Here is a 15846-nt window from a genome sequence, read left to right as displayed (position 1 = left end):
TGGCGAAATTTGGGCCTTAATGTACCTTGCTCTTTTACAGTAATCACGCCAACAAATATGTTAACGTTAATAAAAAATCTCAATGCATAGGTTTACTTCATACACGTGAAAATAACCAACTTTGCATGTAAAAATAATAGAAAATTAATGTTGTAAGTAGAGGAGGACCCCCCTCCCTCCCCGATAGAATGTTCTATCGTTATTAAAGTGGTGTAATTTCCTACGGCGGGCCTGTCATGAGACGCAGTTAGATTATTCTAACTACCATTCCCCCTCCCACTTTCCAGGATTTCACGTGTTTTATGACTGAAATTAGTATATATTATATATTGCATACATTTCCTCAGGATCTTTCGCCCGTGTTTCAATAGTCAGATTTATAATAAAATATCAGAAGTTACTTAAATTGTTCAATATCAATGTAGTACATTCAGCGATAAAAATTCTGCCACGATGTACATCTAGGTATGTCGGACTGACACCTCTGGATTTTGAAAATGTCCATCTCTTTGATTGGCGAGTAAAATTTATACCAGCCTGTACTTGTAAGTGAGAGTCCACTGACAGATTTCCAGCTGACTACTCACAAATTTTATACAGTTTCAAATACAAGTATAACCATAAGAAATTCGTCGTCAGAAACCATCTTTAAACTGACATTTACACATACAATTGTTTTGAAAATAAAATAACTTATAATTGAACGCCCTGAATTTATAGTTGGCAAGAGTGTGTACCTGTAAATACAGCCATTTGGGGTAAAATATTTGGAGTTTTACTCAAATTATTCTGTAAATTTGTGGCGAAAAGGGGGATTTAAATCTGTCATTGCAATTTTTGTTACGACACGATACGTGCCTATATATAATCACTTACATTTCAAGGGGGCTAAAACGAATAAAAGAGGGAAGATACAGAGACGTCAAAAGCATTCTATTGGGGGTTAAACTTACCTTCCCCCAGAGAGCACATTGCGACCCCCCCCCCAGGATCACATTATTTAATTACCTATTTTTCTGCATTTTAAACATGTCAGTTGATATTTTAAAACAATTCCAGCCTCATTCTGCAGTGTACAAATGATTTGCACACAGAATGAACACGTCCAGGTACTTTGGAGAAAGTTACCCAAACATTGCAATCTGGTTTATTTTTGAAAGAATCAATTGGTAGTGGTGGAATTTTTTTAGCCCTGATAAAACAATGAGAGCGTTGATTTCCTAATTTAATTGATTTTTTTTTTTTTTTTGGAAAGGGGGGGGCATGTTATGCAAGATCTTTGCACGTGTCGATCCTCGTAAAAACCCGTGCTTTGAGTTGATGGCATCATCTCTTGAGAATCAGAAGTTCTGTTCTGATTTCATACAAAATAATTATGTCAGTCGTTATTGGAGACATATGTAAACAAATGAATGTCTGCGTGATTTCCACTTCAGTTTTTAACCACCACCACCCCCCACCCCACCCCGAAAAATCACAGCCGACTCGATCAAGAAAGTCGTTTTTGTTTCCATTAACATTCTCGTACAAATGATTTCAACTGTTTACGATTCTGAACAACACCCATACTAATATAACTCTTATAATATATGCGCAGTCTGAGTGTGTTACTACCCGGAAGTTGTTATATTCACACTAAATGTACATACATGTCAACTTTTGAAAATCCCCATGGGGGATTTTGCGCGCGACGACCTTTTTTCAACGCTCAAAATTCACGACATTTTACCATGAAAATAAATATTTGTCTTTTCAAATAAAATATCAATCTAATCATTATACATGCATCATACATTAACACAACACCAAGTATGTTTGACCATTGACTTGAACAAAACTATTAAAAAAAAAAGAAACACTTTGAAAGATATACATAAGTATTTTATTAAAATTATCTATTCAGCAAAAAATCCTCTCCAACAAGTCACATACAAATATCAAATAATACTTAAAGTTACATCCTTTTACACCATATACATATTGGGTGGTCTATATATCAAAATTTAAATTGAAGCACATGCATTTAGGTACGACTACAAAGGCGATCTTGGTTGTCTGTAAACATGGGCTTGCAGAGTCTGGTGGAACAATCTGCATTGCAACCAGAAAAGGAGTAGTCTGCCCTGCTATGAAGTTTGCGAACAAAACCTTTGCACCCATGACATCTGAAATAATTACCAGGGAAAAAAACACATCAAAATATACGTTTTTACTTGTAAATTAAAGCTACTTGCTAATATAAAATTCAGTACAGACTTGTGCGAATTACGCATCACAAAGTCTATTGAATACTACACTATATAGACTATGTAATACATCGCTATAGACAGATAGATTCGGATAGCCTATATTATTTTAGTTGGAAAAACATATATTTTACGTACCTTATTGCATATTTTGGATGCTGTCAGCGAGAGGCAAAAAATCGGGAATGTCCGATTGTTTGGTGGTGCATGGTGACACTATTATCGTTGTCATTCACGTTTGTGTAAAGGATATGTCAATTTGAAATCCGTCCCGATTAATTACTATCAAAACATGCTTCGCACTGTCCAATAAGCACCCCGACACAGGCAGACCAGGTAAATTACATCACCCCGAAACCATGCGACGCAGGTAAACAGCAATGGCTGACTATTGTCCCGAATTCTGATTGGCCAGTTCAGAAATGACGCGGGATTTCAAATTCCGGTTGGAAATGGGGGTTTGTTGTCGTAAAATGGGGGATATTTTTAGAAAATCGGGATTTCGGGGTATTTTTGCAATCCCGATCGGGATATCGGGATTTGCCTTTTCAACTGCTTCAAATCGGGAGAATCCCGCACAAATCGGGAAAGTTGGCATGTATGAATGTAAAAATACAAAGAGAGATAACTCACGTTTTCGGAAAGGCCTATACAGAGTGTTATTTATAATCGTACGTTTCTTTTCTTGTTATTCGATTATAGTTTCAACATTTGTCATATTAAGTTTTAAAGGGAGTGGGGTGGGGAGGGTGGGGGTGGTCTTGGTGAAAACTATGTGAACTTAGATTTTTGTGAGACATTGAACTTTTGATCTTGCCCCTAAGTGAAGAATATCATTAAAACCAGACGTCTCTTTAGGAAACGAAGTTTGTCAATCCTTGCCATTTCTACATGCATTCATAGGATGCGACACAACGTCAAGAATGTTCAGCATCGGAACAGGTCCTGTATACTTAAGAAAGCAATGGAATGTCAAAATATAGACAAATCACGAACAAATTCTGTATATGATTAGTTTTTAAATGGAGGCAGGCTACTGACAAACAAGTTGATGGTGCAGGGATTTCAACTGTCTCGTTTAAAGCCAGCATTTCGCAAATTCTATGGTCGTTATAACAATCTACTTTGCCAATACAACCTATCATTGGGTCAAATCTGTCTGACTTGTTTCATATCAATTGTTAGGCCGTTTTTGGCACAATGATAATGAATAAGGGTAACTTCGTTTGCCTGATTAAGATATAGAGCTCACAGCGGGTGTAACCGGTCAACAAGGAGTGCTTACTCCTCATCGGCACCTGATCCCACTTCTGGTATATCCAGGGGTCCGTGTTTGCCCACCTCTCTATTTTGTATTGCTTATAGGAGTTACGAGAAGGATCACTGTTCGTTATCCTCACCTTCCTAAATGAGGATTCCATAGAGAAAAAGATATCTTCTGGTGTCGATGTCATATCGACTTTGTACGATGGAATACCATAGAGACAGTTATAGGAGATTTGCTTTGTGAAGTATTGTCTAACACAATATCATTTTTATAAGTTCAGTCATTGCCACTAACTACTAACTACAGCTGCAGAAGAGGAGCACTGCAATAATTTTTTTAAGTCATAGAGTGGACTAAAGAAATTATTAATTTGGATCCTTCGAACTGGGGCTTATCACTGCTTTCAGCAATTCTTGTATCCGTTAAAACTAAATTACAAGTCGCGCCAGATAAACTTTTAAACGTTATTCGCTGTAAATGCAAGGCAAATTGTGACATTAGCCGTTGTACTTGTAAAAACATGGACTGAACTGTACTGCAATTACTCAAGTGATCACTTATATAATTATCAGGCACGTACAACAATGGCTCTACCCCCCTTTGATCATTACATGCAAAGTTGATAATTTTTTATGTACAGAGGTCGATTTTTAGACAGACTGGTTGCCCTCCCTTCTCTCTCTCTTTTTTTTTTTTATAAATAGCATTGTCGTGAACTGTACACAGTGGAAGTGTAAAATTGAACTGAGAGAACAACCTTAACCTTGGTGGAATTGTGTGCATCGGGGAAATGCAACAGTGATTCACGTTACCCAGAAAGGATACTAGAAGTAATGTTTATCCCATTTCCAAACCCAAAATCACATAAAGATTAATGTTTACGTTGGATAAAGGCGTGCGGTAGGCCCCACTGTAAGAGCAGAATGGACCGGCACACAAAGTAAGTTAGTCTTAGCAGACAATTATGTATTAGTTAATAGTAATAGTTAAATCAGGGACTGATAATAATACATGCCCATGTCATGTGTATACATGTACTAAGAGCTACAGGTGCTTGGGTTCAGGACGACCCCCCCCCCCAATCCCATATTCTCCCGAATTGGCCAAATAACCTGCACGACTTGATTTAAATTATTTCTTGTTGAAAATCCTACTAATGCATGTCAACAATGTCATGCATACCCCAAAATAGCTCTTTTTAAGAATTTCCCCCATTGAATATAACAATTCATGTAGCTAGGTTATTCAAGGGGGGGGGGGGGGGGGTGGGGGGGGGGGGGTGGTCATGAACCCAAGCACCTGTGCTAAGAGCTACACAATACTTTTTTTTTTAACTATAATATTGTGTATTAAAAAGAATCCCCTATCTAAACTATTTTCATATCTAGTGTCAATTCATTTAATGTTTACACCAATATATATGCAGTTTCTGGTCTGGTGTCTTAAATTTTCCCTGCTCAGCCATACATATCATAACATGACTGTAAGAGTGTCATATTCAAAGTTTTCGTTCCATGATTCCTACAATAGATCATACCAGGGGATAAAGTTCTAAAGTTTCAGTAATCAGACTAATTCCGTGGTCAAAGTTTTTAAATATCAATAGAATTTATGTCCATATATATTTTGTAATAAATGGTTTTAAATTCGAATTTAGATTTCATAATAATTCGAGCAAACTGAAATTTTATAAGTAGCTAATAAATTGTTGGGTGTAATGTATGCATAGGATCTTTCATGTAATAGGTCAGGTCACCTTTTAAAATTCCATGGCCCCTCTCAGCATCTATGTTTTACTCCCAAATGCTAAAAAAATTGTTGTTGTTTCTTTATAGATTCATTGGATATACTTGTAACAGCAGCACAAGTCAGAGAATTTACAAGAGTTAACAACAGCAGAAAATGCCTTTCATCAACAGAGCATACTTAATCATCATCTGAAACTCCAGTTATCAATGGAAGCCCAAGATTAACTCCACCAACAGGCGACCCCTTTTGACATTAACAGTACTCTACAGCAAGAGGGAAAAAAAAACCAGGATTGTTTTTATATTATATCAATTTGAGACATGCCACATTTTGTACATTTTTATACATCTGAGCAAATTCCCCAGTGTGTAAAAAAAGGAGGGACATAACAAATATGACAAAACAATCGCAGTTGTTATTAACACTGATGAGGCTGTAATAGATTATTTTAATAAATTAATTATGTATATCTTTCAAAGTGATTTTCTTTTAATAGTTAATGGTCAAACACACTTGATGGTGTGTTAATATAATGATACATGTACAATGATTAGATTGATATTTTATTTGAAAAGACAAATATTTATTTTCATGGTAAAATATTGTGAATTTAGAGCTTTGAAAAAAGGTCGACGCACACAAAATCCCACATCAGGATTTTTTAAAAGTTGGCATGTATGCTATTCTTATGTTGAGGTAGCAGTTTAATGCTTTTATATTGTAGAAACAATCATCCTTTATCTAGAACTTACCTCCAACCATTTGTTCTTTCTACTGGTTCCTCTATAATTTTCCTGAACTCGATCAGCAAATAGATGTCTTCTCATTACCCTCTTCCAGTGGTCTGTGCTTAATCCTTTTAAATCATATGTAGAATCAATGCCCATCCATCCTTTAAATGCTGTAGAACATGGCAGTGCCTAGTGCAAGTATTCATATAAAAGCATGAACTTTGTAGTATGTGTTGATATGGCATTTGAGTTTGTTTCAATGAATTGAAGAGACTTTAATGAAAACTTCTTGAAAAATTAGCAAAATCGAGATCGGGCTACCAAGTATTATTGACACACATGCCCTGTAAGCCATTTATATATTTCCAGTGGGGATTATGATTCCCTACTAAAATATAAAGAATGTGCAATTCCTTGCAGGAAATCAGTGAAATAATCCATTCTTACAGAGAAAGTTGCCGCTCAAGAAGAAATGTGAGGAAACAAAGCGACAAAGAAAATATGTTAGCGTGCTTGGCAGGAGAACTGGTCCTGATTTGAATACAATGATGATCTCAAATATTGCATCTGGTGCAGAAAGGAAAACACTGCAAATTTTAAGTTCGTGTCTGGCTCTGATAATTATAGAATTGATTCTGTAAAAGGACACGAAAATAATATAAATAGTGTAAACACTTTGCGCCCAAATAGCAACAACAATATGATTAAAATCAGATCCTCGATCCGCTCCTCTTTCTTCATCTCTTTTTTTTTATTGTCACTACACAACGTGTAGCGACAAGATGAAGAAAGAGGAGCGGATCGAGGATCTGATTTTAATCAGATTGACAATTACACTTGTGACTGCCTCACTGACGTTCAAAATATGTGACTCAGAGCTAGTGATTAACCCTTGTTTTTACCTTTATTAGGATGACTGGGAGTGATTATAAAGAACTAGAAGAATAGGAATTGGAGGATTCTGAAGATACTGACTGCGAAATGACAGAATTAGAAGTTGAAAGACAGCTGCACTTGTTTTGTTATGTATTCATTAAAAATGTTTAAATTTAAAATTTCGAATCATGTTGAATCATTCCTACTCAACATTTGGCTAGTAAAATCTTATTTAGGCTACCAAATTTTGTACTCTCACTTGCCCTATAGGCTTATTGTCAGAAACATTATAAGCGCAGACTGAATTTTGTACATAAGAAAATTTGGTCTGGTAAAATCATTTTTGGTCTGCTAAACCTAGATTGTTTACCAGACCGAATGTCTGGTAAAATTAAAAATCATTCGCATACACTGGTAAATTGAAATCTCTTGTGAAAAACAAATTCATGGTATTGTATGTGACTAAGGTGTCAGATCATCTGAAGAAAGGCATGGAGCTAACACTTGATATTCAGCTAGATCACAAATGTGCTGTAAAATATGCTGAAGGCCAAAAACAATATATATACTAGCGGAAAAAAGAAACTGTGCATTATTTAATATATGAAAAAATAATAAAAAATAACAATGAACAAATTTTAGTTTTTATAATACTGTTAACAAATGTATTCGTTACTACATTTCATAATCCATTAATGCTAACGTCAAACAACGTCAATTTCAGCACCCTCGAATTCGAACTTGAATTAACATAGTTAATAACGCGTGTAACCACCATTTGCATTCACGCATGCTTGACAACGGCGCCTCATTGATGCCACTAAAGCGTTCAGAAATGCTTGAGGGATGTTGTTCCAGATGTTGATTAAAGCCTGGTCTAAATCAGCTAATGTCACTGGCTGATTTGGTAAATGGCATAGACGTCGTTCCATTTCATCCCAGACATGCTCGATTGGTGATAAATCTGGGGAAACAGCTGGCCAAGCCAAGAAATAGACATTCTGTTGAACAAAAAAGTCCCTGACTACACGTGCAATATGTGGCCTTGCGTTGTCTTGCTGCAGAGTGATGTGATTTTGCTGTCTCTGTATGAAGGGTACCACATGGCGCTGAACAATTTCATCTCGATAGCGTATGCTGGTGAGATTTCCATTGACAATTTGTAGAGGGATCCTTCCACACGCTGTTATTCCACCCCCTACCATAACATTACCTCCACCGAATTGTCGACGTTGCACAACACAAGCGTCCTGGTACCGCTCCCCAATGCGACGATACACTCTACAATGCTATCCAAATGAAATCTGGATTCATCAGTGAACAGAATATTGGCCCAGTCCTGTATTCTGAATCGCAGATGTCGTCTGGACCATGCTAGTCTAGCGATACGATGACGTTGAAGCAGAATTGGGCGCACCACTGGATGTCTTGATCTGATATTGTGCTCGCGCAGACAATAACGCAGTTCTTAGACTGATTGGTTGAAGTCCAGGAATGTTACGATCAGTCAAACTTGCTGTCTGGAATCGATTTCTCAGGTGCACAAGTCTAATGTGGTTGTCCTGTCGACGCGACGTCACACAAGTACACCCAGAATGAGGTCGATCCCGAGTGTTACCAGATTGTTGGAAACGTCTCCATAATGACTGGATGGTGTTCCTATGAACTCCAAAGTGTCTTGCTACGATATTTTGTGCCATTCCAGCTTGAAGCATCCCAACAGCACGATTATGTTGGTTTTCGCTAAGTCATGGCATGACAGATGGATAAATTTTGTCAAAACTAAAGTGCTTTCCTTAACAAATAGTGTCCAAACAAACCTTTTAGACTTCTTACTCCAAACAGTATTGGCCACTAAAACTGATGCATACAAGAAACAACATGTGTTCACTAACCATGAAAAAGTCCATGCATCTGAGTCGGGTACTATCCGACATTGTTAAAAAACATCATCTTTATCGTTTAGATTTTATAAATTTAAACAATATAGACAAATTATACTAAATTTTATAATGCACAGCTTCTTTTTCCTGCTAGTATATTACATTTAATCTTTTTTGATTTTTGGTTAAAAATATATATATATATATGTCTATACACATATAGTGACATTTGAAATAATCTTTTTATGTTAATGCTATACTTACATTTGGATCACGACAACCTGAATAATACTGGTTCTCGTAGGGGAACCACCAACCATACTGTCCTAGAGCAGCCCATTGATAACCATGAAATGAAGTCATATTGTTACTGTAAAATTAAAAATATTCAGTTTTATTTAGACAAAATACAATTTTCCAATTCATTACTAAATTACAGGGGAATTAAAGCCCAAGTGACCATGCACATGCAATCAAACTTTGAGAGATAAAAAGCTTGAAAATTGGCAGTTTTGATTGGTCAGTTTTGAAGTATCACACTAATAAGATTTAATCCTGTTAAAATTGTGCGAGGGTGGTGAAATTTATCCTTTCATTTTCCAAAATTACATAAACTCATAATCATAGAATTTTATTTCATCTGAAATGTGAATAAAGTACTGTATAAGTAGATTTTTAGCAAGGATTTAATTTTGGCATTATAAGCAAGAGTGATGAGATTGCTTAAATTAAATTGAATATCACTAACAATTTATTCCATAATGAAGGTATAATAGTCATCTTTCCTGGAATTATAAAGTCACGAAAATTAGCTCTCGCTAAATACATAATTTATACCCATTTCTATTGAAATCGCTAAATTTGTATTTGATCAAAAATTATGGAAGCCGATAGGTGCCAGGGTATAGAATTAATATTTATTTAACTGGCGGCCGCCACTTAATTTAACTGGCGGCCGCCACTTATTAACTGGCGGCTGCCACTTATTATCTGGCGGCCGCCATATAAATTAACTGGCAGCCGCCAGTTATTTTATCTGGCGGCCGCCACTTAATTCATATATGGCGGCTGCCAATTGCAAAAACAATGTAATTCGTATCGCTGATTGATTATTTTGGAAAGATTTAGAATAGTACGCAAACACACAGCATCGTTTTTCAAAGTGCATAGGGACAGCCGAAGGAGAAATTGTCTTCTACAATTGTTGACAAGCAGAAAAGGAACCTAAAATGTCTCTTTTGTCCAAACTTCGTACTCCTAAATTGGAGGGAAAGGGCTCCGTTCATTCTTCAATTGATCAGTTCATTCATTATTACATTTTTACCAGAGCTCCAGATAATTTTATACAACGAGTATTTACCCCCTGATTTTCAAATCAATGAGTATTTTGCTTTCCAAAAAAAGTCAAAAGAGTATTTTGTTAATTTACTGATTATATTTGCCACTAATACAGAATTCGATCACTTAATCGATATTATGTGAACGAGTGTCTGACATATCAAAATTTAATACCTCATGATAAATTTCAAAATCCCAATGATAATAAAGAATGAAGAGTTTATGATAAAAAGAACTACAAAGGATTTTCACCCATAAATATACAAGTTTTTATTGTACAGTATTGAATAAATTTCATAAACACCAAACAAACAAACAAAACTATTTGTCATACTGTAAATTAAAGCATTTTTGATCAAAATATATCAGTTTTCAAAAGATTTTGTGTCTTTCTATAGCACTTTTTAAAATTTAGACTAACTTATTTCTGCCCATGTAGATTATTTGCACTTAGTTTTCACTGCAAATTACGGCCGGATTACCCTCACCTTGTACTGTTAACCAAGAATTGGTTTTCCTCCACCTGTGTAAAACGAGTGCATGCGTGATGGAAGTCGGTAAATAAATGCGCGACTTCCATTCTCGCAAATGCTTTTAAATAGTTAGTGATACAATGCTGCAGGAGCGGCCTTTCAGTAAAAAACTTTCAGTTAAAGTTAAACGGAAGAAGTATCGTTTGTCCGATTACATTTTCTGTGCCATGTTTGGAGCAGCAAGCAATCAATTGTCTACGATTGATAATACAAGTTTCCCCCCCCCCCCCCCCCTGCTTTCGACCGCAATCTACCTCTTTAAGAAAGAAGTATAACAGTATTAGGCTTGTACATAATACAGTTGTTTTGAGTTATCTCTAAGCCATCTTTCAAAATTGTCTTTCTCATCTAAACGTTTTTCATAGAGATTATATTTCATGTAAAATTAAGCGCTGAGCTAACCTCAATTCTATTGAATAGATAATTCGTACTCACATTATTCTATCATATGTACGCATTACTTTAGGATTGCGAAGTGTATTTACATTTGCTAATGCATAATTGTACACCTGATTTTCAACTTAAGGGTGACGGACCTAATTCGTTTCTACAATAGAGATTTTATTCAAATTTTGATATAAGGTAAAGCATGCATTAATGAGTTAAAATCAATGGAAAAAACAAATGAAAATCGTATTTGATTTTCAGCGGGGGGCGTTTCAAAAGTTGGCTATGAAGTAGTCGTAATTGCAAAGGAAATATAGGAAAATTTCCAATGTGCAATATAAAAGTTAAAATTAAAAAAAATCTACAATAGAGTTTTAATCCAAATTAAAGAATGATTTTAAAAAGACAATAATCTTACTAATTGTAAGAAAAAAAGTATGGGTCATCAGCAATTCTTTTTCAGGGGAGCATGTCAAAGGACGATTTTTGGGCAGTTTTCAAGGAAAATGACATTAAATAAGAAATGGATAGGTTTTCTACTTTTAGTTTCATACTTTTCCTTTATACTAAATAATCATATGGATTAGGAAAAAGTTCACCAATCATATGTAAACACTGAGTCATTGCATGATATTCCAGGGGTGGTGTCAAAATATGTAATGTATGAACTGTCACAAATTCAGTAAATCCGATATAGAGCTCAGTATGCAGATTAAGACAACGGATTTGTATATAGTGTATATGTAATGCGCACATTTTCTTTTCATTTTCTTTATCTTTAACGTTTCTAAATAAATTTAAAAAGTTCAAATGTTTGAATAAAAGCATACATATTTTATACTGATAAGAGATCAAGTACATGACCTATCGTACAGTTTCAAGATAGGATCTAACATGTACTTCAAGTGTCATCATCATTTATAAGATTTTTCTGATGAACACTCTCAGAAACAAATTGGACTTTTATTCCCTGAAACATTTTTATAAGTTAAGCTTCAGAGTAGCATAAATTTATTTTAATAAAGTAATTCTTACATTTCTGCATGTACTTGTACTTGTATTGAATGTAAATGCATATACATGTTTATGTAATACATGTACGTGGTACGTGTTGATTGGCAATTGCAATCTCAGACATGAGTAACTAAAGCATTATTCTACCTGAATGTATTTTTCTCTATATTAAAAGATGCGATAAGCCGACTATTTTCACCAAAGTAAATGTATCTCTGCCGTGTGATCGGTTTTATGCTAAGATCTGCGCTAGGGTGAGTCTTCAAACTATTCACCGGCAGCATCGATTTTCCGCGCAATTCGGCATTGTGACGTCAAATACAAAGCCCAGCGGCGCATTCAACGTCACAACTATAGCAGCTATTCCCAACATTATGACGGAACGATTTGCTTTGTTGTCAGAAGAGGAATTATTCTGCTTTGGTATAATAATAAAATATCTATCCAATGAGTAGGGGCGATAGCGTGTTTATTGTCAGCCGAGAGAGAAACTAACCCCCCCCCCACCCCCCCGACCCTGCCTCTGTTCTTCCGTTGTTGTTGATTGATACGGTTTTAGTCATTTTTTTCTGTGTCGTTTTAGTGAAAGGTCGAAAGATTTCAAAATATAATTCTACCCTCTTTTCCGTAGTTGGTTGTAAATAGAAATTATCGTCGGTTTTTGATTAATACGCTTCTGGTGCATGCCGTAAATCGTTAATTGTTTATGGAGTAATACAGTAATTACTATTGATAAGAATATTCATGATATAAACTATATTCAGAAGTAAAATTTTAATAACAAAAGAGTCCACTTTTTTTTTACTTCGTTGTGCATGCCTATGACAGTTTGATTCATGGCATATGCGCGGGAGGTTGTAAAAACACGGACAATTACGGAATCCCAGAAATTGCACATAATACACGGCAGAGTCACGGACAGATAGATGATTCACAGATACAAAAGCTACGAAAATGCTATAAATCGACTTTATTGAAGAATTCATATTAAATATGGATTAAAATAAGATGTATTACTTGTATAATGAAAGAAATATACAGTCTCAAGTTCAGTTCGTAAATTTCGCATGTTCATAATGTGATGAAACAATTACAGCGACGTCACAATGCACAGACTGTAAATAGCGATGTGCGCGGCTTTCTGCGCAGAAGTGCAAAATTTCGAATTAGGTCTGTCGTCCTTAAATGCGTATTTGGTAAAAATTAATGAGTATTTACGCTCTTACGCACCTTATCTGGAGCTCTGTTTTACCATTCATTACTACCACAAAAAGAGTGGGGTAGGGGCCAATCCGCCAATTAATCTTATTTCACATGTGAAAATAATTATAGTTTGCATGTGAAAATAATAGAAATTGAACGTTGTGAAAAAAATGGAGGGTCAGCTCCGTGGTTCTACGTATTTAACAGTACAATCGAAAAACAATAATTTAATGCTCTTAATTGTATATATTTATATATATCACATACATATTACTAAGCATTGGGAGGAATTGCACCCCTTTCATCTTGAGAGAGAGATAGAGAAAGAGAGAGGAATTGAACTGGTGACAGCCATATAAATGATTTAAACTGAGTGGCGGTCGCCAGTTAATTTATATGGCGGCTGCCAGATAAATTAAGTGGCGGTCGCAAGATAAATAAAGTGGCGGCCGCCAGATAATAAGTGGCGGACGCCAGACAAGTGGCAGCCGCCAGTTAAATTAAGTGGCGGGCCGCCACATAAATTAAGTGGCGGCCGCCAGTTAAATAAATATTAATTCTATACCCTGCCACCTATCGGCTTCCGTACAAAATTTGCTGTCAAGGTAGTCTATGCGAAAGTTTTTAGGACCACACAGGACATTCTGTCCTGTGTAATCAATGAACACACCGGACTGAACCAAATTCTGTCAGACCGAAAAACCTAATGTTAAAAAGTAAAACACGTGAAAATGCAAAAACCAAGGAAATCTTATTTATTATACTAGTAAGGCCAACGACAAAAATTGTTGAGTTTCTGCCAACGTTCCAGAAAAAAATAGGGTAGGTACGAAATAAATTTTATTTCTTTTTTAAATTTTATTTTTTCAAAGTATAAGAAAACATTGTAAACTCTAACAAGTTCAATGATCTATTGAATGTTATACTTTCAATATAAAATTTTGCTTAAATTGCATTGTAAGTAAACTTTCAATCTTAGCATTTCACCTCTTATTGGCTGAGGATTATTTCCAGATGTTTTAGAAGAAACAATATTTTTCAATGAAACGTATAGCACAAAACACAAATTAAAGTTAACTCCTTTATGCCCCTATGCTATACAAGTACCAGCTATATTGTTTCTACATTTAGATTGGTTGTCATGGGAATACTACTATTGGATATGTTTGACAGGAAAATAATATGATGATTTTGAAAAAAAATATTAAAAAATCACCAAAATATCAACATCATTAACATATTTTAAGTTTATTAATTCATTTCTGAATGTACTTTCACAATCTAAATGGAACAAGGGTAGGAAGACAGTCTGGGCAGATCCCACTTATCCTAATGGGATCCAACTCTCTTCCAGCTAACACTTTTTACCAGACATAAATTTTTATTTAAAAAAAAAAGAAGTCTGCACACCCCCCCCCCCCCCCCCCCCCCCGGGCTCTCAACAGCCATCAACAACTCGGATGCGTTCACTGCTTTATTTGTGGCCTTTTTCATAGTGTATTCAGTTAGAACTGCAGCAGAAACCATGGATGTGCATACAAATTTGATAGACTGGACATTCAAGTGCACTATATAATGTCTGTCACTCTGCATCATGACCTCCATAAAAACACCATAGGAGTTGGCAATTTTAACAAAAGAAAGTCTTCTATGGAAACATGACACTTGGCAAAGTCTTTCGGCTGTCTGTTAACTTCAATTGTCAAAGCACCGTTGCGTGAGGCAAGCATGAAGGTACAGTACTAGGTCAACCATCATGCCATGCTGTTAGTTACAAACATTATCAATGTTGTTTAAACGTTTGACACAATACCATGCAATTTTGTACATCGTTAAAGCGTTTGAATGACTTCATCTCAATGTCTAACTAAAAAGAAAACCAAGAACCGAGAATATATTCTTTCCGGAAAAATGATGAATTTTTTTTTCAAATTAGCGGAAAAAATTTCTAGGGTCGGGGCTATAATTTAGGGTCAGTCGAGTTAGCGGAAACACAACATATTTTATCAGTGGCCTAATACTATACCGGGGATCCCTCCCGTATAATACTTTAGACGGTCCATGTGGTTTTTGAATCACTTTCATTTACATATTTGGATTTGTGTGATATTTTTTACTTATAACAAACATTTAAATGACTCCGCATCAAAATAGTAAAGCTCAAAACCGGACACCAAGACATTGGACATTTCAATCCAGTGTAAAAAATGATGAATCGGACCCGAGTGAGGCACTGCACATCGGTCAGGTCCAACAGTCTTTCGCATAGACTGTCAAGGATATTGCATTATGTCTATCTAAATCGCTGTTAATTTCCCATTGTTTCACAATTTTCATGAATAAACTAATAAATCAATTTCGCAATCCTCATATTTAATAACTAATGATGTTTCAAAGATTGTCAGTGTAGTATTCAACCTTTTTACCATTGTTTTTGTTGCAAATCAGTGGACTTTATCTGTGAAATTTTTTCTCATCACCTGCAGAAATGACACTTCACCAGCTTCACACAAAATCATTCTACCCAATTTTCCTGATTGTATTTTCAATATAACAAGAGATGTTTGTAAAACACATATGCCCCCCCCCCCCCCCCTGGTGCAAAATTGAAAAGGGTTA

The 15846-nt window shown here is 35.6% G+C and overlaps 1 protein-coding gene across 1 annotated transcript in view; it reads right to left on the bottom strand.

Moving 5' to 3' along the window:
- LOC125647623 (uncharacterized) overlaps window positions 1-15846 on the bottom strand; it is a 243738-nt gene that overhangs the window by 116112 nt on the left and 111780 nt on the right. Inside the window, exons 14-15 of the mRNA XM_056143955.1 lie at window positions 9017-9122; window positions 6015-6182 (exon numbers count right to left, since the gene is read on the bottom strand). Coding sequence (XP_055999930.1) covers window positions 6015-6182; window positions 9017-9122 — 274 coding nt within the window. The remainder of the gene's footprint in view (window positions 1-6014; window positions 6183-9016; window positions 9123-15846) is intronic.

This window comes from Ostrea edulis, chromosome 1 (genome assembly GCF_947568905.1).
Source record: "Ostrea edulis chromosome 1, xbOstEdul1.1, whole genome shotgun sequence".
Lineage (NCBI taxonomy): Eukaryota > Metazoa > Mollusca > Bivalvia > Ostreida > Ostreidae > Ostrea > Ostrea edulis.
The sequence above is the reverse complement of the archived record's forward strand: the minus strand, read 5'-3'. Positions and strand labels throughout refer to the sequence as shown.